Source organism: Grampus griseus, assembly GCF_964374135.1.
Source record: "Grampus griseus genome assembly, chromosome: 1".
Classification (NCBI taxonomy): Eukaryota; Metazoa; Chordata; class Mammalia; order Artiodactyla; family Delphinidae; genus Grampus; species Grampus griseus.
Genome location: NC_139017.1, coordinates 70,428,725 through 70,453,233, shown reverse-complemented (window position 1 = coordinate 70,453,233; position 24,509 = coordinate 70,428,725). Strand labels below are relative to the sequence as shown.

General features: G+C 44.3%; 1 protein-coding gene across 1 annotated transcript in view; it reads right to left on the bottom strand.

Moving 5' to 3' along the window:
• The window catches only part of ARHGEF11 (Rho guanine nucleotide exchange factor 11), a 111,815-nt gene extending 91,830 nt beyond the window's left edge, over window positions 1-19,985 (bottom strand). The window contains exon 1 of the mRNA XM_082667487.1: window positions 18,884-19,985. Coding sequence (XP_082523613.1) covers window positions 18,884-18,915 — 32 coding nt within the window. The 5' untranslated portion in view covers window positions 18,916-19,985. The remainder of the gene's footprint in view (window positions 1-18,883) is intronic.
• Window positions 19,986-24,509: the final 4,524 nt, after the last annotated feature.

Here is a 24,509-nt window from a genome sequence, read left to right as displayed (position 1 = left end):
AATGCTGAGATTCTGTCAGTAAATTCTCAGCAATTACAGTCTCTGATGAGCCAGTTGCTACTTAGGAAGGAGGGAGAGAGACAGGTGTGATGGGGTACACAATTCAGGTAGAAGAGAGCTGTTCAAGAGGATTTTAGGCCAGCAGAATAAGCTGTTCTTAGATGCTTTCAGGTGGGCACTATAGAGATGCATCCTTCCAGTCCTAAAGCCTTTATTTAGTATTTATTTGGGCACAGCAAATGCTGAGCACTAAAAAAGAGAGAAGAATCACAGATACGTCCTTCCTCTGCAATGTTTCTTATTCAAAAAGGAGACAATGACAAGGACACATTTAAAATCAAATTAATAACCATCAAGGATATAAATTTCATTATCATTCAAAATGCATCTAATATTAAGTCTTAATTGTGTGGCCATGTAATGGGAGTTTTCAATCTAAGCAATAATGATAGGATTTCAAAAAAGGAAAACAGCCCAAATAAATGAAAACAACTGTTGGTTATCTATGCTAAAAAGAGGGGCAAAGTAAAGCAGTGGTAAGAAAATTAGACTAAATTCAAGTCTTACTTTCCTATTCTAGTCCTGACACTATGCAGTCACAGGAAAACTGCTTAATTTATGCTTCAGTTTTTCATGGGAACCCTAATCTCATAGTGCTAGTCTAAAGATTAAATAAGACTATATGCACAAAAATTATCATCAAAATGCTAGCATACTGAATCCAGCAACATGTAAAAAGGATTATATACCATGACCAAGTGGAATTTACCCCAGGAATGCAAGGTGGTTTAGCATAAGACATTTCTCTAAAGAAGATATACAATGACCAAGAAGCACGTGAAAAGATGCTCAACATCATTAGTCATTAAGAAAATGCAAATCAAAACAATGAGATACTACTTTACACCCACTATAATAAAAAAGACAAATAATGACAAGTGTTGGAGAGGATGTGGAGAATTAGAAACCCTCACAGACTGCTGGTGGCAATGTGAAATGGTGCAGCCACCTTTGCAAAACAGTTTGGCAGTTCCTCAAAATGCTAAACACAGGGCTATCCTATGATCCAGTCATCCTCCTATGAGGTATATACCCAAGAGAACTGTAAACAGGGACTCAAACATATACCTGTACACCAATGTTAACAACAGTATTATTCATAAATAACCAAAATGTGAGGCTTCCCTGGTGGCGCAGTGGTTAAGAATCTGCCTGCCAATGCAGGGGACACGGGTTCAAGCCCTGGTCCGGGAAGATCCCACATGGCACGGAGCAACTAAGCCCGTGTGCCACAACTACTGAGCCTGCGCTCTACAGCCTGTGAGCCACAACTACGGAAGCCCGTGCTCTGCAACGAGAGAAGCCACTGCAGTGAGAAGTCTGCGCACCACAACGAAGAGTAACGCTCGCTCACTGCAACTAGAGAATGCCTACATGCAGCAACGAATGTAGCCAACGAACACAGCCAAATAAGTAAATAGATAAACAAAAGATGGTATATATACACAATGGAATACAGTATTATTCAGCCATAAAAAGGAATAAAACTCTGACACATACTACAACATAGATGAAACCTGAAAATACGCTAAGTGAAATAAACCAGACACAAAAGAACAAATATTGTATGATTCCATTTACATGACATGTCCAGAATAGGCAAATCTATAGAGACAGAAAGTAGATTAGTGGTTGCCCGAGGGTGTGGGGAGAGGGGAATGGAAAGTGACTGCTAATGGGTATAAGGTTTCTTTTTGGGGGTGATGAAAATGTCTGGTATTAGATAATGGTGATGGTTCCACACCTTGAGTGTGAATTTTATGGCATGTGGATTATATTTCAATAAATCTGTTACAAAAAAAAGAATATATGTGAGAACACTCAAACTGTAAAACTGCAAAGTAATGCACAAACACAAGGGATTATTATGACGCAAATAAATGGCTGTGGATTGTGAAGTCATGAAGGTTAGATGAAGTAGCAATTAAATCAGCCAATTCACTAACCCTCAAAAATCTTGTCTGCAGGTATGGGAGGTGCCCAGCCTGCTATGTATTTTACATCTAATGTATTTATCTCTTGACTTTAGGGTACATTTATAAACAATTCGCTTTTCACCTCTGACCAATAAAGATATATTAAAGCTAAGATGTATGGGGGAAGGGAACAAAATCCCATAGAAACCCACCCTATTCCTAAGTTTAAGACGTTTGTAGGAGTAAGGGAGAGGGGAGAATGGGGAATGACGGCTAATGAGTAAGGGGTTTCCCTTTGGGGAGATGAAATGTTTTGGAACTAGAGAGAGGTGATGGTTGTACAACGCTGTGAATGTACTTAATGCCACTGACCTATATATTTTAGATGGTTAATTTTATATTATGTGAATTTTACCTCAATTTTAAAAATAAAAGCACAGTCTGTTGGTTAAGGGGGAAAAAAGATGTTTGTATCTGTGCCACAGTAAAAACCGTAGTGATTTTTAACTCAGTAATTATGCCCATCATCTCCTGCCTAGATTACTGCAAGAGCTCAATAGTCCTTCCTGCTTTTCTCTTGAACCTCTAGTCTATTCGTAATACCAGAGAAAATCTTTTAAAAGGTGCATCAGATACGTCACTTCTCTGGCATCTTGAGTGACTATTCCTTTATTATTCATTTCATATTTTTTGAACACATATCTCAGGTTAAATATCTGCCTGTAAATATTAAATCCCCATAACCTCTAGCACAATGCTGACATACCAACCTGGGATCAATACACATTTCTTGTTGAAGTCAATTAATTGCCAAATAAGACTCGAAGGTAAAATCAGGAAGCAGAGGAGATTCCTTATCTCTACCAAGCTGCCAGTAAGCTCCCTGGCTGTGAGCTGTGATGCCTTTATTCCACCCTTGCTGCTTAAGGGTGCTTAGATCTTTTGCAGGTGCCTTCCCAACTAGCCTTTAGGTTCCCTAAAGTCAGGGACCACCAGTCTCCATTATCTTCCCCAAGGTATCTAGAAGAAGGGTAAGCACATAATACAGGGCAGGAGTAGATGCTGATGGAGATGATGGCAGCCAGAATGAGATGGGGGATAAATCTGCTACAGAGGCAAGAAGAACCTCAGTTTCCAGTGGGATTCATGCTGCCCGCTTGTTATCTCATCCTTCCCTCCTCACCACCCCTTCTCCATGCCCTCCTGAAGCTGTGGGTTCCTAGCCCTCTGAGTCAGTAATCCTGCCTCAGCCAATTTATTTTCTAATCTTGTAGCTTTCATATAAAAGGCTCTCCATGAGATTGATGGTGACAGACAGGACGGCCCCACAGATGAGCAGGCTCCCCTGTTAATAAACACCAGGGAGGGAAGGCACCCCATTCAGGGGAAAGACGGACGAGCTAAGTTGTATCAGAGGGGAGGCAATTCCAAAAGCTGGAAAGAGCTATCGAAACAGTGTGTCCTGGGGGAACCCGCCTCCAAGGAGGGAGAGGAAGAAACAGAAACTAAGCCAGCTGAAGAGAGATGCCTCCCTCATGCCCTAGGCTCTTCCTCACAAGTATATAGTGAGGTTAGAGTACAACAATAGATGGCAAGTGCTTTGAGGAATAAAAGCACTGTATATGGTTGGTACTGCAAGGATTATTATATTAAGTGGTTCTTTTACTTTGTCTGGTTTGTGTCCTAGTTCTTCCAACAGTACCCTAATAAAACTCCCCAAGCACTGGATCACCAAGACAGGAAATGAAATGAAGCAGACTCTCACTCAAGAGCCCCTGATGACACAAGCATCAATTTGGAGGCCGTGGCAGATCACCAGCAGGGTCAGATGCAGAGAAAGCATCAGTTTTGCATCTGACTTTACTCTCCCTCAACTGAAGACAAGAGAACTTTAACCACTTTGGGAGATTTTTTTTTTCTATCTTCTCTAGCTACCTTCCCATCCTTTTGCTCATTCCATGCTTCCTAGCCTATAAGCACTATTTCTCAGACCCTCCTGCTAGAAAACACACACACACACACACACACACACACACACACACACACACACACACACACACACACACACACACACACACACACTTTCCCCAACTGGGAGGATCCTTTTCCAAAGTAACCAAGCTCACAGGGCTCCCAAGGAACTCAATCTCTGGTGTAAAGAATAAAAGCGGCAGGGGCGAGACCATGGGAGGAACACACAGCTCCGAGTCCCAGATCACTGTATGGCTGTTACAGAGAAGGTAGGGCTAGAATGGTAGAAGATTTTGTCTGCGTTTACCTCCTTCAGCAAAGACTAGGAGGTGGAAAGCGATTTCTGAGATCAGTCCTGTGGGGCTCCCCGGAGCTCTGGGTGATTAAGAGTGTTAAACAGGGCCCAAACCAGACACCCTCCTCAACCAAGGAGAGGAAGCCCAGGATTTAGAGCCAGGGACCTAGGTTCACTACAGTTGTGATTTCAAGTCTCAACTCCCGTGAGCCTCCGTGTTCTCGTATATAAAGGAGAAAAACAACTATAATAAGTATATATCAGAATGACTGTTAAAGCACTTTCCAAAAAATAGTAAAGTGCTGGACAAACCCCAGTTGTTATTCCGGATCTTCCCCTATCCACCCTTCTATATACTTATACGGTTGGATGTAGCGTCATATGAGAGAACAAAAGGGTGTAGGACTTGGGTTTCCCTACAGGGCCAGATGGATTAGAGTTAGCAGTTAGTAAGTCTGAAAAGTTGCAAGAACTTTTAACCAAGAGAGAACCAGTCAACACTTGAACACTCGCCGATTAAAGTTATTGGAAACACCCCAACTGGAGAATTTAGGGCACTAGCGGGCACCACGTAAAGAGGACAGAGCTCAGTTGTAAGTACTACAGGAGTATTACAGATGCCAGAAAAGATAAGCAGATACGACATAAAAATCAACAGGGATTTATGTGGTGAGAGATACAGGAAAAAGGAGAAACCTGAATCACGCGGTTAGTCAGGTAAGACCTCACTAGGAAGTAAGTTTGGAAGTGGTATTTGAAGGACAGGAGGGACAAAAATTAACCATAAAGAAATTAAGTGACTGTGGCAAACTGAATTTTCCAAAAGTAACCACGACAGTATTTCCCATTCTTCATGCACTCCCCATCAGGAGGTGGCGTCCATATCCCTTCCCTAATCCTGGCCAGGCCTTTGTGACTCCCTCCACTAATAAGAGTAGGGCAAAACTGACACTATGTGATCTCTGAGGCTAAGAATCTATAGAGATTAGAGATGAGAGATGAGAGATGAGAGATGAGAGATGAGAGATGAGAGATGAGAGATGAGAGATGAGAGAGAGAGAGAGAGAGAGAGAGAGAGAGAGACCTTTGAAGCCCAGGCCAGGTCGGCCCCTATATAACTGCACCTGTTTGAGAGATCCCAATTGGGAACAACTGCTTAGCTCAACCCAGTCAACCCCCAGAATTTTGAGCAAAATAATTAGTATTATGTTAAGCCAATGTTTGGGGTGGTTTGTTATGCAGCAATGGATATTTTGAACAATACTGATCTGTGCAAAGCCTCCATGACCAGGACAGCTAAGTCACACCTAAGGGATGGGGACCTGGCTCATCCAACTAGAGACTATAAGATAGGAGGTAGTAATGAGAATAATAATAGCTAGCATATACTGAACTCTTAACTATGTCAGGTATTTTGCTGAGCACCTTACATGCATTACTTTTACTTAATTTTTGCAAGAACCCTACGAGAGAAATACACTTTTTCTCATTTTCCAAAAGGAAAAACTGAGGCTGAGAGGGACGGAGTAACAGGAAACCCAGGTCTATTTGACACAAAAGTCATATTCCTAACAACTAGTCTGTACTGCAACATGGTGAGTAGAACCTTAAAGGAGTGACCGAAGTTCCACAGATTAACATGAGAGTTGGATGGATCTCAGAGATCAAATCCAACTTTCCTATTTTACGACTGATGAAACTGAGAGGCCTAGCGAGGTTAAGTGACTTAGCTTAAAACTGTATCCATTACTCAACAATAAAAAGACAAGTAAACAGGGACTTCCCTGGTGGTCCAGTGGTTAAGAATCCGCCTTCCAATGCAGGGGACGCGGGTTCGATCCCTGGTTGGGGAACTAAGATCCCACATGCCGTGGGGCAACTAAGCTGGTGCGCTCTAGAGCCCTCATGCTGCAACCAGAGAAGCCCGAGGGCTGCAGTGAAAGATCCCGCATGCAGCAACGAAGATCCCGTGTGCCACAACTAAGACCTCACGCAGCCAAATAAATAAATAAATATTAAAAAAAGACAAACAAAAAATGGACAAAGGATTTGAATAGACATTTCTCTAAAGAAGACATGCAAATCGCCAATAAGCACATGAAAAGATGCTCAACGTCATTAAGAAAATGCAAATCAAAATCACAATGAGGTACCACTTCATACCCACTAGGATGGCTATAATCAAAAAGACAGACAAAAAAACAAGTATTGGTGAAGATGTGGGAAAACTGGATTCTCACAGTTTGTTGGTGGGAATGTAAAATGGTGCAGCCACTTTGGAAGACAGTTTGGTAGTTCCTTAAAATGCTAAACACAGACATAGCATATGATCCAGCAACTCCCACCCTAGGTATATACCCAAGAGAAATGAAGAGATACATCCACACAAAAACTTGTACACAAATGTTCATAGCAGCATTATGCATCATAGCCGAGCAGTGGAAACAACCCAAATGCCCGTCAACTGATGAATGCATAAACAGAAGGTAGTGTATCCATACAATGGAATATTATTTGGCCATAAAAAGGAATAAAGTACTGATATGTGCTACAACATGGATGAACCTGGAAAAATATCATGCTAAGTGAAAGAAGCCAGGCACAAAAGGCCACATATTATATGATTCCATGTAGAGGAAATGTCCAGAACAGACAAATCTACAGAGACAGAAAGTAGATTCATGGTTGCCTGGGGCTAGTTGGGTGGTGTGGAGAGTGGCTGCTAACCGATAGGAGGTTTAGTTTGGGGTGATGAAAATTTTCTGGAATTAGATAATAGGGATGTTTGCACAACTCTGAATATACTAAAACCCACTGAACTGTACACTCTAAAGTTATGAATTTTATGGTATGTGAATTATATATCATAAAGCTGTTAATTAAAAACTTGTATTCAGGGACCTCCCTGGTGGTCCAGTGGTTACGACTCCGCGCTTCCACTGCAGGGGGTGTGTGTTCCATCCTGGTCAGGGAACTAAGGTCCTGCATGCTGTGCACTGTGGCCAAATAAATATTGTATTCATTCATTTAGTAAAACTTCACTGAGCATCCATTCACTACACAGTCCAGGCACCGCGGGGTACACACAGATAAGGCCCCTGAGTAGTTTAAAGGTGCCACACTGCTTAGGGGAAGAATGCTCAGTCACTTCTGAGATTTTATTCTTCCCAAAGTCACTGAACTTACCCGGCCCCAGAGTGCCACTCTTTCCCCATCATTAACCAACCAGGAGGCAGAGAGGGAGGGAAGTTTCCTTCCTCTTGGACAGTGAATGCAAACCTCAGGTCCTATGGGGAGGCCATGGGCAAGGAAAGCTTATCGGGAAGAGATTAAATACTCAAGAGACTTGATTCCCGATTTACCAATCTCTTTTCCTGGAGGACATCCTTCACCTGTGTCAAGCAAACCTGATGTCTGGCTCCCTCAAAGATTTACACATTTTTACCAGTGAACCTGGCCAGGGGGACAGGAAAATGGAAAGAGCACTAGGCTAGGGCTCCGTAAACACAGATTTTTTTTTTGTTTAATCCCAATCCCATTGTTTACTAGTTTACAGACTTAGGCAAATCATTAAAGCCTCCCTGAGCTTGTTTCCCCACCTCTAATATGGGAATGCAAATACTTGCCTGGACTACCTCAGTAAGATAACAGACCAAAAACACTTTGCAAACTACATATCATACCGCAGAAATACAAAGAAGCGGCGTCATTATGGCACTGTTATCTCGGCCTTATAAACCTTCCATCTTTCTCTCCCTGTCAATTGTGTCCGCCCCTACTTTAAAAGCTGACTTCTTCTCTTGGGTCTAATCTTTCCTTCAATCCTGTCACACATCTCCCCTCCTGCCTGTCCCACAGCAGACTCTGATGTATGCTAACCTCTGACTTAAGACAACCTAGTTCTACCTGGAAAAAAATGAACTCAAAGGCCTATTGATGGGGACTAAGGGGCTCCATTTTTTCCTCTTCTTTCTGACCAAACTTCATAAAAGAATTGACCAGACTATCACCCTTTCCTCACTGCCTCTTCCCTCTTAAACTCACTGCAAACTGGCTCCTCCCCACGTCCCCCCAAGGCCGTGAAAATCTTCCTAGTTACTAAATCCAGACACTTCTCTATCCTTTCCATCCTTTGCCTCTTGGGAGCACTTGACACTGCTGGCCACTCCCTCCCTTCATTTCTGAGATTCCACACTGCCCTGGCTCCTGTTTTCCTGCCACTCCCCACCAGTCTCTTGTGTGGGATCCTCTTTCTTTGCCTCACCTTTGAATGCAGTGTCCCTCAGGGCTCTGTCCAAGGCCCTCTTCTCACTCTACACCCTGTCCTGGACAGCCTCACACTTCCACCACTCGGTCCAGATGTTGATGACCCACATCCCAGCACGCCCTCCTGACCTCCAGGCCTGTATAACCAGCTGCCAACCTACCAAACAGCTTCCCTGGGATCTCCCACAGGCGCTTCAAACTCATCATGTCCAAAAGGGACTCCTTACCTCAATCACGCTCTTCCTCCTCAGTTCCCTTTTTCATTGAATAGTACTACCCGCCAGCCCAAGCCAAGGAAAAGGCTGTCAGCCTTGCCCCCGCCTTCTCGCCCTCCCCGTCCCATAACCAACTACTTAGTCTTCTAATCCTTCATTTTTCTCCATCTCCACTGTCACTTCCCTAGTAGAGGCCACCCTCACCTCCTGCCCAGATTACCACAATGGGCTCCTAATTTGTCCTCCCTCTCTATTCTTTTGTTCTTTCAATTTAAATGTCCACACTGCAGTCGGGTGATCTTGTTTTTCTAAAAGCCTATCTTACCATGTCACTCCCTACTTGTATTGCAATGGTGCTTCACTGCTCTCAGGATAAAGTCCAAAACTCCTAATAGGGAGGATTACATGATTCCCAGGCTCTAGCTCCTGTACGCTCCTGTTTCATTCAATTAATTGTTCCAAGGTCTCGCTATAGACCATAGCTACTTTCAGCTCCCGCGACACCATGTCCTTCCTTTTCTTCTGTCTTCAGTACATGCTTTTCCCTCTGCCTGGACTTTCCTTCGCTCAAGCCTGGCTCTCATTTTCTGGCCTCAATTAAAGGTCACTTCCCCCAGGAAAGTTTCTTTATCGTCCCTCCCATTTGCTTCAACTGATATCACAGAAGAGTTCAGGGTGGTATCATACAACTCCTGCTTGCCCGCCGGCTCCCCACACAAAACCACAGGCTCGGGCTTCCCTGGTGGCGCAGTGGTTGAGAGTCCGCCTGCTGATGCAGGGGACACGGGTTCGTGCCCCGGTCTGGGAAGATCCCACATGCCGCGGAGCGGCTGGGCCCATGAGCCATGGCCGCTGGGTCTGCGTGTCCGGAGCCTGTGCTCCGCAATGGGAGAGGCCACAACAGTGAGAGGCCCACGTACTGCTAAATAAAAACAACAACAACAAAAACAAAAAACAAAAAAAACACCACAGGCTCCCAGAGGGCAGGGTAAGCAACTTATTCACGTTGAATCCTAGTGGCTTGAGGGGCACCAGCCAGTGAAGACTTGTTAAATGGACCAATCCCCTTATTTGAGGGATAGCATGAGTATTCCTAAACCTCAGACCCTATTCCTGTGAACCCACTGAAGCCCAAGTGGTTTTCTGCCCCCATCCCTAGGGCTCGGAGAAAAGGGTCTGCGGTTCTAGTCTCATACAAGGTCCCATTCACAAAGCTATTTACTACACTCTCTCCAGCCACCTCCCCCCAGAACAACAGTGGCCTTTCTCTGCAGCAGCAGTCTCTTGGAAGGAAGCTTCTGAGGGCTGTGCTCTGGGAAATGAATGGGGCCAGCCTGGGGCAGGCAGGACAATGGCAGGGCGGGCCCTGTGCCCCGTCAGACCCCTGCAGGGAACGGCAGCCCGGAAACCAGGCCGCCAATGGGGAAATCCCCCCGAGAGCTGGGAGAAGCTGAAGGCAAGCAACCGCAACAAGGCTGCTCTGTCCCAAGAAGAAATACCAAGTGCCCAAGACCTAGCACCCAGTAAGAACAAGGGGAATTCTTGGTCTCCCTTCCTAGCAGCAATGTTTAGAGTTGCTTTCTTGAAATCCCTTGGGTAGGCATGGAGGAAATTGGAAATGTCAAGAATGAACTACAGTTCAAGTCAGGTAACTGAGGGAGGAGTATACCTCGTATAGAGAGAACTCTACTGAGCACGAGAAGACAATCTAGAAAAATGAAGAGACATCGCTTTTGAACCCTGAGAAACAGGATAAGACACAATAACCAACATAAAACGTGCAAAGAATGGAAGAGCACCAACATTTATTTATAATAGTCGACCACGTGCTAGGGATTCTGCTAGATCTTTTATATAAAGTATTTTATACCAACATACGAAAGATAATGAGTCCAATTGCTATATGTATGTGCAAAAGGAATGTTGAATAATATAAATATACTATAGAGTTTGATGATATTAACCAGAAAAGGTCACCCTGAAGGAATTAAGACTAGCCGGAGTTGGGGAGAGAAAGAGAACACTCATATAAAGATGTGGAAAGAGTGATGTGGGCCTGGGAAACAGGCTAGCCTACCTGAAGCGGGATGGTAGGGGACAGTAGTAAGACCTACAATTAGTGAGATGTGGGCTGAACTGAAGCAAGAAGACATGGATCCCAAGCTGGGGAGTTCGAGCTGGAAAGGAAAGACACTGTGCAAAGAAGGTTTCCAGTGAAAAAGGATCGACTTAGGACGAGATCTTCCGCACCTTATTTTTAACTAGTACCGTCCTGTGTTTGCTCAATGTGCTCCCAGAGCCATGCCTGTCAGTCCTCAGTTTAGAATCAGCACAGGTCTCAGCACCCAAGCACAGGTCTTCTCACGGCAGCTGAGGAGAGTTCAGGCCAATCTGGGGTCCTTGCCAAACCAAATGCCTCAACAACACTCACCAAATGTTTGGCACTACAGAATTCACAAAATGCTTTTACACAAATCGTCCTGATCACACAGCTAGTTAGCGGAAAAGCTGGGACTCACACAAAGCTCTTCTCACTTCAAGTCCTATACTCTCTATAATCATGCTACTAGGATGGTTTCTGCAGAGATATCCCTTGAGCCCTGGAGTTTGGTCTGCAGTGGGGGAGTGGGGTATGATTAATTAATCAGGATATCAAATATATGCTAATCTCCTCAAATCATGACCCCATTTCCTAAGGGAGCTCTCGGAACTCACTGCCTCTCTCCCTCTCTTTAGAAGACTGCACTGAAGACCTCTAAATCTATTTGGTAGAAACAGCCTAACCTAAGGCCCTCAGCAAGATAAGTATCATTCGATATGCTATGTTCAGTGAATTGCTGGGTACCAATGGGAGGCAGAATGACTTTTAATGATGGTCTTAATCTCTCCAGCAATAGCCAGTCTCCAAAACTTGGGAACCAAATCTGATTCAGCCTTAACATACATATCCTGTTGGTTTTCCTTCCAAAATGTCTTTCAAATCCTACCCTTCTTTGTTCTCACATTATCTTTTGTTCTCTTCCCACCTACATAATAATATTAGAATTCTTTCCTTAAACATTCCTTTTATCACCATATATTACACAAACCTTGCTGGTTCCCTTTCTCCTACCACATCCAGTCTGAATACCTTTATCCCCCCCACGCTCCCACCATACTCACCTTGACAGCCTAATTTCTCTGCTCTACAAAGACCAATACTCTTACCATCCTGAGACCACCCAATGCTTGGTTCTGCCCCAGAACCTTTGCTTATGTTGTTCCCCTGGTCTGAAACAGCTTCCTCCCTTTCTTCAACCTAAATAATTTCTAACCACCCCTCCCCTGGCTTTTCTCACTAGCGCCAACTTTCTACTTGTCTCTAAATGTACCTTTTTGGTCTACATCAAGATTCAGTAATGATGTACTACCTTTTTATTGTTTTGTGTTGCTTCATTAATTACATTTCCCAACAAGAATGTAAGCTCCACATTCTTGCAAATTATCTGTCAGAACATTAAGAACTGAGCTGTGCATGGAGCTATTTGATAAATATCTGCCGTCCAACCGACTGATTGCAAGTGCCACAGATCATAGGTCATCATCTGGAAGGTTGTGAGACTGGTCCCGTTCCCTCTGTGATTTGATGCCAGTCCACGACTGGTGACTATAGATCCCATTGCACCATTTTATGGTAGCTTTAAACACTGGAGGACAAAGTGCTGGAAATCAGGCCTCTGAAATCACTTCACCCTAACTTTTCAAAGCTCCCTTCTCACACATTCACGTCTTAGTTTGCTATTCTTTAGAATGAGGAGAATCCTGAAGAAGTCAATGAGGACGACAGAGGGATACCAGTGACTTTAGGGCCTATGTTGAAATCAGAAGTAAAAGACAGGAAGATGGACTTAAATTGTAGCAAAGGAGGAAATTCCCTGGTGGTCCAGTGGTTAGGACTCGGCGCTTTCACTGGGCTGGATTCAATCCCTGGTCGTGGTCGGGGAACTAAGATCCCGCAAGCCACACAGTAGAGCCAAAAAAAAAAAAAAAAAAAATTGTAGCAAAGGAAAAATTGGGATTCAAAAGAATTTACAACTGTTCAACTCATGGAACCACAAGAGATCACTGAAAATGGGAGCCCCTCAACCTTCTGGACCAGCTCAGGAGATGCCCTATTTGGAGTCAAGAGGAAAGGGAAGAGGAGGATCCCCTAAGACTTAAGACTTCTGTGATTTTCCCCTCAAATCTGTCCAATTGTTTTAGGACCATAAATTTGGGTGTTCTTCCAGGCCTTGAAAATGTCTTCCAAATCCTACTCCAATTTTATTGGGGGCCACAGGTTTCCCCGCCTCTCCCCACACTTGCACATCACTGTGCTTCTTCCACTTTCCCCTCCCATTTCATCAGACAGCTCTGTTCCCCGGTTTTTTCAAACTTTCGTTTTCACTGGTTTTCAGGAAGGCAGATAGGATTCCTGAAAAAAAAGTCCTGGCTCACTGAAAGAAAGGGCACAGGCATTATGTTTTCAGAGGCTCAAAGAACATAACAGCTAGAAGGAATCAAATCTGAGAAGTTGGCTACCCTAATTCACTCATCTATTTACTTGGATGCTGGGGGTCTTCCATCAGGGCTCCAAACCTCTTTTCATAGGGGATCTAACACAACTTTTCATAAAGTAATGATTACTTTTTCCTTTTGAGACCACAATCTGCAACTTCTGTAGTCCTGCTTCCCTCCATGGGGCAAAGGAGTGACCCTGGATGCCACTAGCAGGTCTATGCTTGGGTCTTTTCCCAATACGGTGATTGAGGAAAGAAGAATGCACAGTCCATGGGGAAAAGGGTTTCCAAACCACATGACAAATCTTGAAATTAAGTTTTAAAAATAATAAACCAATAAAATGGATTTTTTTTTTTTTTTTTTTTTTTTTTTTTTTTTTTTTTGCGGTACGCAGGCCTCTCACTGTTGTGGCCTCTCCCATTGCGGAGCACAGGCTCCGGACGCGCAGGCTCAGCGGCCATGGCTCACGGGCCCAACCGCTCCGCGGCACGTGGGATCTTCCCGGACCGGGGCACGAACCCCTGTCCCCTGCATCGGCAGGCAGACTCTCAACCACTGCGCCACCAGGGAAGCCCAATAAAATGGATTTTTAAAGGCAGTGCCACTATGAAGATGTGAAGCAAATTCAGTCAGTATAGATTAAAACCATTCCTCTTACGTTTTATGGAACTTCAGCATTCAGCCCTTTCGCATACATCAGATTCGCAGATCTTTAAAGCAGTATCACTGCTATCCAAAAGACACTATCCAAAAGTTTCCAAACTCTATTCCACGAAGGTTGCGAGCTTCCAGAACTCTTTTGTCTTTATACCAATTTGGGAATTAGCCATGTGACCTTCACAGAATCTTTTTTATTTCTGATGAACTCATTGTCATTTAACTTGTCACATTTTTTGTCTACCCTCCTAAACAGAACAAAAGGGACTCTGACTATTTAAAAAAAAAAAAAAAGCTAAATCAATTTGTTCATCAAAGGGTGCTCTTTCAGAAATGTTTTTGAGTATGTGAAGGTAAGCTCAGCCTTTTCCTGCTCATAATGGTGATTAATCACCAAATGTTTCATCTGCAAATCCACTGCCATCTCTCATCTCACGCCTGGAGAGCACAAGGGTACATTCTGGAGAAGACTCAGCATTTCAGGGGACTTACTCTTTGTAGTTCTGGATCCCTGTCACTGTTCTGGGAGGCGAACCTCGAAACTAGGCAGAAACTCAGCTGAATGTCTGGGGGTTTCTTGTTCCCAGGGCTCAGTAAGAACCTGAAGTGCAAAGGGGGAGCCTGAGGTGGGACGAACCTCCCCTCACCTCCTTCTCAGACAAGCCCAGTCTCCTCAGCCTAGGCTACCAGCTTTTCTTCTCTACAAACATCCACTCAGCCTGAAGGCTCTTTCCCCCTTCCTCTGCCTTTTTCTCCCTCCTCCTCCATACACTTCATGAAAGATTTTGCCTCTTCTTAAAAAAAAAAAAAAAAAGGCTACAGGCTAGGGAAAAGTTACATTCAATCTCAGATCCCTGATAAGGAACAGTTGCTGGCTCTGGGTTTATTCTGAATTAGGCAAGTCATATGCTTCTAAAACAAGGAACAGCCAGAGATCATAAAACAAATCCTTTCTATCCCCATCTAAGGAAGCCAAGGTAGCTCAAGCCTCTCCCATTCATCAAAATTCCTGGGAAGGAGATTCAATAACCTTCCCCTTCTCATATTCTAGTATCATCACCCAACCCTGACCACTAGAAAAGTATGCCTTCTTTCTAACCTCATGCACTTCTGCAACAAAAATGCCTGTTCGCTCTGGTTAAATTCTTCAAAACAATGGAAAGATCTTTCAGTCACTCTTAATTTGTTTTGGGCCAGTTCAGAAAGTAGTGCATGATGTTAAATCAAATCCATGAGTTTACCATCTACAAGTTATAGAGTTTTGGTTTAGAAAGCAATTTGAAATATATCATCTAATTTGATTTGTTTTTAATGTTGTTTTTTTAAAAATATATTTTATTTATTTATTTGGCTGCATCAGGTCTTAGTTGCGGCACTCGGGATCTTTTGTTGTGGCGTGCGGGCTTTTCTCTCTAGTTGTGGCACATGAGCTCCAGAGCGCACAGCCTCAGTAGTTGTGATGCTCGGGCTCTCTAGCTGTGGCACGCTGGCTTCAGAGCATGTGGGCTCAGTAGCCGTGGCACACAGGCTTACTTGCCCCTCGGCATGTGGGATCTTAGTTCCCCCACCAAGGATCAAACCTGTGTCCCCTGCATTAGAAAGCAGATTCTTAACCACTGGACCACCAGGGAAGTCCCTATCTAATTTGATTTGCTCCTTTCAATAGCACCGTGAGAAAGACACAATAAGTGTTACAATCCTCAAATGACAAGCTATGTGAAAATGTTTGTGAACCGGAAAGCATTTCATATAAATGAGCTACTGCCTTACATATGAGGAAACCAAAGGAGGCATGTGATTTGCCCAAGATCACACAGTTAAGGGGAATGCCAGGGCTCAAACCAAGCACTCTCAGCTTAAATCTAGTACTTCTCCATTTGCTTTGGTCCTCACATAAGCTAACTACCTCTGAACAGAGAAAAGCTGTTTTATGGATGCAAACTCCTAACCCATCTGGCCATCTCAAAAACATTTGCCATGGAGAACTAGGCAAATGGATATAGATGGCTTAGCAAAACTCATTACCATTCCTATAAAAATACGTCAGTATTATTACCTCTGCTTGCACTATCAAACACACATTAACAGGCAATAAATTGTCCATGGACAAAAACTGAAAAGGACATGAACAGCTACAATTTAGCCCATCTTTCGCTAACAACTGATTAACACTGTAAGATCAAGATGAGCTGCAAATACTTCATGTTTCTTTGGACCCAGAAGTCACTTCCCAAGAGAGGATTAAAGACTCTGCTGGATAAATATTCCACAGCCTTCTATTCTTCGAGCCACAATCTCTCTCCATAGACATGGTCCTCCATGCATATGTCCTAGAAAACACGCATCACCTAGGAAGCCTTCTCTAATTGACCTTACTTTGACTACACTTGAAATTAACACATGAATGTTGAAAAATCTGAAACGGATGAATTTATACAGGCTGACATGTTCACTCAATTCAATATTCGTTTGTCAAATATTTAGTGAGCACTCACCCCATGCAAGGCACTAAGCCAGGCGTGCAGGCTATAACTGAGCAAACAAAACACAGTTCCTACCTTTACAGAGCTTATAGTCCAGTGTTGCTTTTATGTGGTCTTCAGGAGTCTTAAACCTTTCCTAGTTCCTCAAGTAGATTGCACGATCTTTGTAAGCAAGAACTGCATACTTAAATTTTTTGAAACACTGAGCACAGCACCTTACACTACGCTCTCTAAACAGCAAATTGATAAACTAAAAGAGAATCCCTGACTCTATAATCTGAAATCCCTCCACTCAATCTCTCCAGTATGGTGTAAAATTGTGTAAAACTGTAAATTATTTAAAATCCACAGGGTCTTGAATCTGAGATGTCAAAATAGCCCATAGAATGAACCTACTGCTAAAGGGGTACGATCCAATACAACTGGAGATACCGTGAAGGGGACCCAAGTCCCAGAACTGATCCTTTAATGGGGAAGAGAATTGGGGTAGTGGTAGAGGTGAGGAACACTCTCACCCTGCGAAGCTCCATTATCCCAAGTGCAAGGGGGTTCTGAAAAGCATCTTACCCTACTGCCAGAAAGAATAAAACGGGGCCCCCGCCCCTATTCCACAGGACCAGTATGCAAACCTACTTAGACAGGGTGGGGCAAGAGAAAGAGCCTCGGGTTCAGAATCAGAAGACCTGCGACTGAGTCCAGATTCTGCCAATAGTCAGGGAAGGTGGCACTGGGCTAGCCAGGTATCCCCTGTGAGCCTCAATCACCCCTTCTGTAAAATGAGAAGAATAACCTCTGATTTGTCTGCCTCACGGAAATATTGGGAGGCTCAAATGAGATACATTCCTATGAAAGCACTCAGAAAAACCATGCTATACAAATCCTGAGAGACTGTGAGGGTATGCAAACTCCCAGAGGAGCATCTTACACTATAGCCCAGGAACCTTCATTGCCTTTTTCTTGTACCCCCAACACCTGGGTTTCCATCTGCTTATATCTCTGAATTCAGAGAAACAGTTCACCCCCAAATCTCAAAAAGGCAAGTGCGCTAATTCCCGAATTCCAAGAGGATGAAGAGAAGGGCAGCCATGTAACCATTTCAACTTCTTGCCTTGACACACGCTTCAGTTCTCCCTTTACAAGAGTCAAACTAGAGAGAAGCCAACAAAAAGGGGAAGGGATGGAGGTTCAAGCAGCCACATATACTATCTGTCCTTTGTGGCTATCTGCCTTCTCTCCACTGCCAAGTCAGGTCCCCATCTGGGGACTGCTGAACTAATCTAAACGGGACTCTGAGGCAATACAGAGATTAGTGTTTGGGAGAGAGAGATTGTATCATTTTAGGCCACATTCCACAGCCCAAAAGAAATTATTATCAGCATGGATTATCAGAGGTTAACTGGACAGGGAGAAAACAATTGTTCCCTTGCAAATATTCTTCCCTATCTCTCCAATATATTTCTTTTTTTCCAGGCCCAGTCCTTCCATTTGCTTGTTCAGTCCTCCAACCAACCATCCATCCAGCACCCACAAAACTACCCTAAAGACTCTCAAGGAGAAAAGGTTGAGCAGGAGAGGAAGGGAAAAGGCAGACACCTTACAAAGTTGTAAACTGTAGTGTTACCGGTGATGGGGCGACTGGGCAGACTCTTGGGGGAGGTGGGTGGGGGAGGGCATCCTGTGCTCCGACTCTAAGGGCCAGTGCCTCTGCCCATCAGGCCTAAGAGCCTAAAGCAACTCCTTTGGGCTCTAGGCAGAGGGAAGGCCTATTTTGCAGAGTCAAGCTTATTAAAAACGGCTTGGAAGATTTAACCTAGGGCATCAGCTGTTTGGCAGATTTCAATTAAACCCCAAGCTTGGAGAGGAAGAAATTCTAGTGCTGACCTATGCATTTTGGGGGCCATTATCAACCACCGGTAAAAATCCAGACCTGTATGGGTGCAAAGGCTGTTTCTGTCCCATCATTCAGGCCAAGAACATCCTCCTCATTCTAGAAATGGGATCCACCCCATCACCAAGCCCCACCATTCCACAACAACCAGCCGGTGGAGGCCCACGCCCCTGCCAGGGCCCTTCCCCCAGCAGCTCCGACACCTAAAGCCGGTCCCAATCACCCTTGGGGTCTCACGTGACCAGGCCTGTGCCCGCCTCCCACCCTTAGGCTGGCAAGTTAGGGACTCAAATTCAGCCTCTGGCCTGGCAAAAGTCAAAGGCGGCTGGAAAGCATTTCCCCCTCTTTCCCCACTTCTGGCGTCACTGCCTACTGTTTATACTTAAAAAACACTGAATCAGGAGATATGTTTTGAACACGGACACACACAGAGGGAACATAAACACACATGCCTGGAGAGCCCCCAGAGACCCCACCAATTCCCACAGCCCAACAGAGACCCTTCTTTTGAAACCCTTTATCAAAATGCAACACTTTCCCTCCCAGTCCTTCCTTAAGTAAGTGTTGAAAAACCACATTATTAGCAAACTTACCTGTCTATACTCTGGGGTAACCTTACACTCATGGTTTCTCAGTGTCTCCACAGTTCCAGAATCCTGTAGTTTTGATGTCTTGATCAGGACTGAATCGCTTGCAATTTTTAAGAAAGGTGAGAGGATGGCCTCCCAACTTGAAGACAGAATCCTTTTTCTTCCAGCTCTCAGGACCCTGGTAACTGAAGCTCCATTCTACTTCTACCAGTTAACATGGTCTCCTTTCTTAGCCCCCTTTTCCCCTCCCCCCCCTTAAAAAAAAACAAACCAGAAAAAACCCGAAAGAAGAAGAGAAAAAACTATGACCTTCTTAGAAACCAAAAACCCAACCACAAATCTCTTCAAGGTTAGCGCTATGGGCTTAAAAAAAAAAAAAAAAAAATCACAGAAAGAATGTGCCTTCAAAATATCAATCTTAACTGCAAAATATAGATAAAAACCATCCTTTTAATCTAGTTTTCCTAGCTGTCCTTCTGTTGGCAAGACAGCCTCAAGCTCCAAAGGGGGAAAAAATAATGCTCTGGTCTCCAATGCTTAAAACGACAACAAATATACTGAGGGACCAAAAAAAAAAAAAAAAAAAAAATCCAAATTGACACCTGGAAAAAATCTTCCAGCTGATTTGCACAGTAAAAAAATAAATAAAACCATACACTAGTATGTACACAACAGCACTCCTTCCAAGTCCAGTGCAACCCTGGGAACCAAAATTATGAATTTCCTTAAAAAAAAAGCTTTTATATGAAAGGTTTTGAAATTCTTAAATGAGCCAATCGCACCAAAAAAAAAAAAAAAATCAAAGAACACCTGAAATGCAATGCTTTTTACCTTTAAAATGGTAGCAATACCACAAACCAGAGAAAAATCTCTGAAAATATTCTCTCCTTTTCTTTTTCCTTTAAACTTGCAGGTTTCTCCACCTACCCCAGCCTGACTCCCAGCCTAGGTTCGGCCTTTTTCTGAAAGACAATTTCCTGAGTTAGTTCTGTTTTGCTCCTCCACATCCAGGATCCGAAATTTTCTCTTGCCTCAGCCTCCATGAAACGGAGATTTCGCTTCTTCCCGTTCCCCCTGTTCTCCCTCTCGCCTGGCCAGAAAAACTGCTCCCTTATTATTAATAGTTTAGATTATTATTGTGGATTTGAGTTCGAGGTGGGATATTCCTCCACACCAGCCTCCCGGACAATCCGATCGCCTGGCTTCTCTCGCTCGGCCTCTCTTTTTCCTCCCTTTCCGCCCCTCGCCTAATCTCGCAGGCAGAAGCCCACCGCGCCTGGCGCAGGACCGCGGGCGGCCTCCGGCTCCCGGCCCCGCTCGCCCGCTCGCCCCACGCCCGACCGCCGCGCTCCGGTCTCGACGGCCGCGGGACTCCGGGCTCGGGCGCAGGCAGGGAAGGCGGCGGCGGCGGCAGGCCGGCACGGGCAGGCGTCCGGCTCCCGGCGTCGCGGCCGCGCTCGCCTCCTTCCGGGCCCCTTCCCCCCCGGCTCGCCGCTCGCTCGGGCGCAGGCCCGGCCGGCCGCCCCCTCCCCGCGCTGCCCTCCCTCCTCCTTCCCCGCGAGCCTTTCTCCTTCCCTCGCTCCGGCGGGGGCGGGGCCGCAGGCTCCTCCTCCCAGCGCTGCCCGCCGGCCTTTCCCCTCACGCCGCGGCTAGGGGCGGGGGCGGGAAGCCGACCGCCCTTCCCTTCCCTGAGTGTTGAGGCCGCGGCTCCCGCCCCCCGGCACCTCTCTAGGTCTCCGTGTGCGCTCTACCCCGACGCGACCCCTCGCCGCCGGTTCTCGGCGGGTCCCCTCCGCGGCCCCACAGTCGCTGGCCCTGCCCCTCGGTGCGGCCTAGCCGATCCCGAGCTTAGCCGGATCCCTGGCTTTTCCCGGCCTGGCTCGCCGGCGACCCCGGCCCGGACCCCGCGAGTCACACGGCACCGCCTCCGCCGCCGTCACCACCCCGGCCGCCTTCTCGCTGCTTTCCCTTGGGTGCTTTTCCCCCTTTTACTGCCCTGAGCTCAAGACCTGACCTTTGTTTCTTCCCCCTCTTCCCACCCTGCTGCGGTGCCCGGCGCTCCTAGGCCCCCTCCCCACGTGGACTGGTTTTTGCGTTCACCATCGTTAACGCCTGCTCTCCCACCGCCTCTGCTCACACTACCTCCACCTCTTTTCTCATCTTATTTTTCAAAAATTTGTCGCGGCCCCCTGCCTGGATGCCAGGAGCTCTTTTAACCTTTTCCTCCCGTATCGGTGGTCCTCCTCACTTCTAACACCCACCGACACTGCGGGAAGAGACCCTTCTGCTCTTCCCGCTCCGGTTGTTTGGGCATCTTAATACCAGGCTGGGTAAAGTGTTTTTGAACTCGATGGAAAATCCTTTCAAGGACAGTTCTATTTTCATAACCCCCTCTCAAAGAATCACGGTTTCTAAATCTTTCCAAGTAGCATGACATTAGTCAGAAGGTCCCAAGCGTTACGGTTAAAAATAATTAAGACAAAAAGGAAATTTTTTCATTAGGACTGGGGAGTGAACTTTGTCTTCTTGCCTGGGTAAATGCTATTGTAAAATACCCTGCGGAGGTGGTGTGTTTGCATATGTTCTCTCCCTTCCACACCACCTTGATTGTTCTGGGGGAAGATACACGTATATGTGTATTTACCCACACACATCCATAAGCAGTAAAGCGGGATCTGAGTGACCCCAGCAGTGTTAGAAGTGATGAATTTGCAAACAGCAAGAGGAAAAAGAAACTAACAAGCATCCGCTGAGGACCCAGAATGAACTAGAACCTTCCTCTGAATTATACCAGGTACAAGTTGGTAAATAAAAGAAAGGACTTCACTTCATCTCCACCAACCCCTAGGCCAGAATCCCCAAAGACAGGTGGTCTGCCCGGAATCTGAGGCACCACAGTTCAAATTTCTACTGACTTTGTTGCTTATTCCCTTCCTATACTACCTGCAAAAATGATGTTCCCAAATGTGGACACTTGTTCTATGGTGATAGACCAGTGGTCACCAAACATTTTTCTTATCATGCTTTCTTAATCTATGTAATATTTTTAGACAATTATTTACATGTATTTTATTACATACGTTATAAATCTTGCTCTAGAGTAGAAATATTAAAAGATTAAAATAAAGGTGAAGTGCATTTTAAAATCGTACTTTTTAGTGGAAGTTAATGGCTGTCATGACTGGAAAAGATGCTTGTCAAAGAGGTAGAGTCAAGCAGAAGGAGTGCATTCTTGATTGCATTTATTAAATTATGATAACTCATCTTCCTATCCCATTCACCACGAGGCAAAGGCTTTTAATTGAAATTCAACTAGTAAATTTACAGCTTAAGTCAATCAGTCCTTCTTGAGTGACTGGAAGGTTTTACATTTTATATTTTTAACAAATGGGTCCAAACCCCCTTGGAAGTGTCGTTTAGATTTTTTTAACAGATTTAAAATTTTTGTTTCTTAGTTTTCAAGTGTGCAGACAAAAGTTTTACAGGTGAAATACACTGTTTTTGATGATTAAAAAAATAACAGGGACTTCCCTGGCAGTCCAGTGGTTAAGACTCCCAGCTTCCTCCAATGCAGGGGGTGCGGGTTTGATCCCTGGTCAGGGAACTAGGATCCTGCAAGCCACGCAGTACCACCCAAAAATAAATTTTAAAGTAACAGTTTTGGAACCATTTCAGCCAGGCATTTTCCAAATGCTTTCTCAATAAGCATGAGTTTCTTTAGAAAAGCAGTAACTTTCCCACTAATTAATAGACTGTCACCTTCACCTTGAAGGGACAGATTAAGTGGATTTTTGTTGTTTTTTGTTTTTGAAAATAAGTGCTAGATAGTATACTCTTGCCAGCCATTTTTGATAGAACTTTTTAAAATAAAAATGTGTATCCCTGCTTTGTTCTATATCTCTTTTTAGGCCTCTCCCAGGAGATAACCAATGAATCTCAGCAAAACAAGAATTTTCATGGTCATTTTCCCTGTCTTTACTAAAAATTGTAAAGTTTGTAGCAATTAAGAGGCTTATTTTCATCCAGTGGATGGCATACATTATAAAGAAACTGAATGTCTGAACTGTGTGTGGCATTACTGCGGGTTCCTGGAAACATCTCACATACTGCACGTGACAGATGACCTCTGAAGTAGTGACCCGGTGAGAGTGCTAGGTCAGGCGTCAGACCGTATATTAAAGATAAATAATAATAAATATTAATATACAGCTTAAATAGTTATTTTTACTATTGTTAAATACTATTGTGAATGCACTTAAGTATTTTCCTCTTGCAGAGCAGTGTATCTCTTTGTATACTCCACTTTGAAGACTGTGGGGATGGAGGGGTGACCTTAGCAGGATAGAACTCCCTGAAGTTTGCTGGTCATTTAAGTGAACTGCAGTCTCAGTTCAGGGAAAAAAATATATTAGATTGTACCCAAGACAGACTAGGTTGTAGGAATCTGGAAGCAGCTGTTGGTTAATGAAAAGAGCACTAGACTACGAATCCAAAGAACAGAGATTGTTTGGGGCTGTATTCCTTTCTAGCTTTGTGACCTGCAGTTTGCAGGTTGTAAGGATTAAGTAAGGTCAAGCATGGGCTCTGTAAACTACAGATTGTTGGGCAGGAAAATCAGGATAAACGTTAAGAAGTGATACCTTGAATCGACAGAGTCCTTTTACCTTTTTTCCAAGAGCTCTATTAATAAATGAACTCTCTCTGCCCAACATCCTGTGGGATAGGTAGGGCATTCATTGTTATATTCATTAGTTGTTAGGTTAAATTTATTTACACTTAAGGAAACTATGGCACAGAGAAGTTTTAGGTAATTTGCATGAAATCCCATTAGTTTGATACATTTAGGCTTGAGTTCATACCTCCTCATTTTTAGGTGAGAGAAGCAAAGGAAAAAACTTTGTGTGTGTGTGTGTGTGTGTGTGTGTGTGTGTGTGTGTGTGTTGAGAGGGAGTCTAGAAACTTAATACTTAATTGCATAGCTGAGGGAGAGCTGTGATGGAGAAACTTGAATGGTTCCCAGTGTGAGTTCTAGAGAAACAACTTTTTCATGCAGAGACAGCCTCAGCCCAAACCAGGAGTTAAGTCTAGAAAGACAGACTCCAGGTTTCAGTCATTCTCCTTCTGGGATGCTGTTAGGAGACAGGCCTAGCAAATAAAATCACCAATGGAGGGACAGTGCTACTGTTTATTGAAGACCTTTATCCCTCTTCAACCTTTATCAGTTGGAAAAATGATGCAGAGAGACTTGCTTAATTAAGATATTGTTTAGTCCTAAGGGTGAGAAAATGTTATGGTTTATGTTTTAGCTGATTTAGATTTCTCTAGAGTACTTCTGGGTAGCCAGAATAACCAATATTAAACCTCTATTACAGATATCATTTCATTGTCACTCAGAACATTCTGATCATTCAACCTGTTGAGTTCCCAATAAAATTTTAATATGAAGAAATATCAAATAATAATACCCAAAACATACATAGTGCTTACTATGTAAATACTGTTCTAAACAAACTATGAGTATTAACCACTAGATCGTCTCAGCAACCTTTTGAGGTGGTTATTATCCTCATTTTCAGATGGGAAACAGAGGCTCAGAGAGCTAAAGTAGCTTGCTCAGGGTCACAGGGCT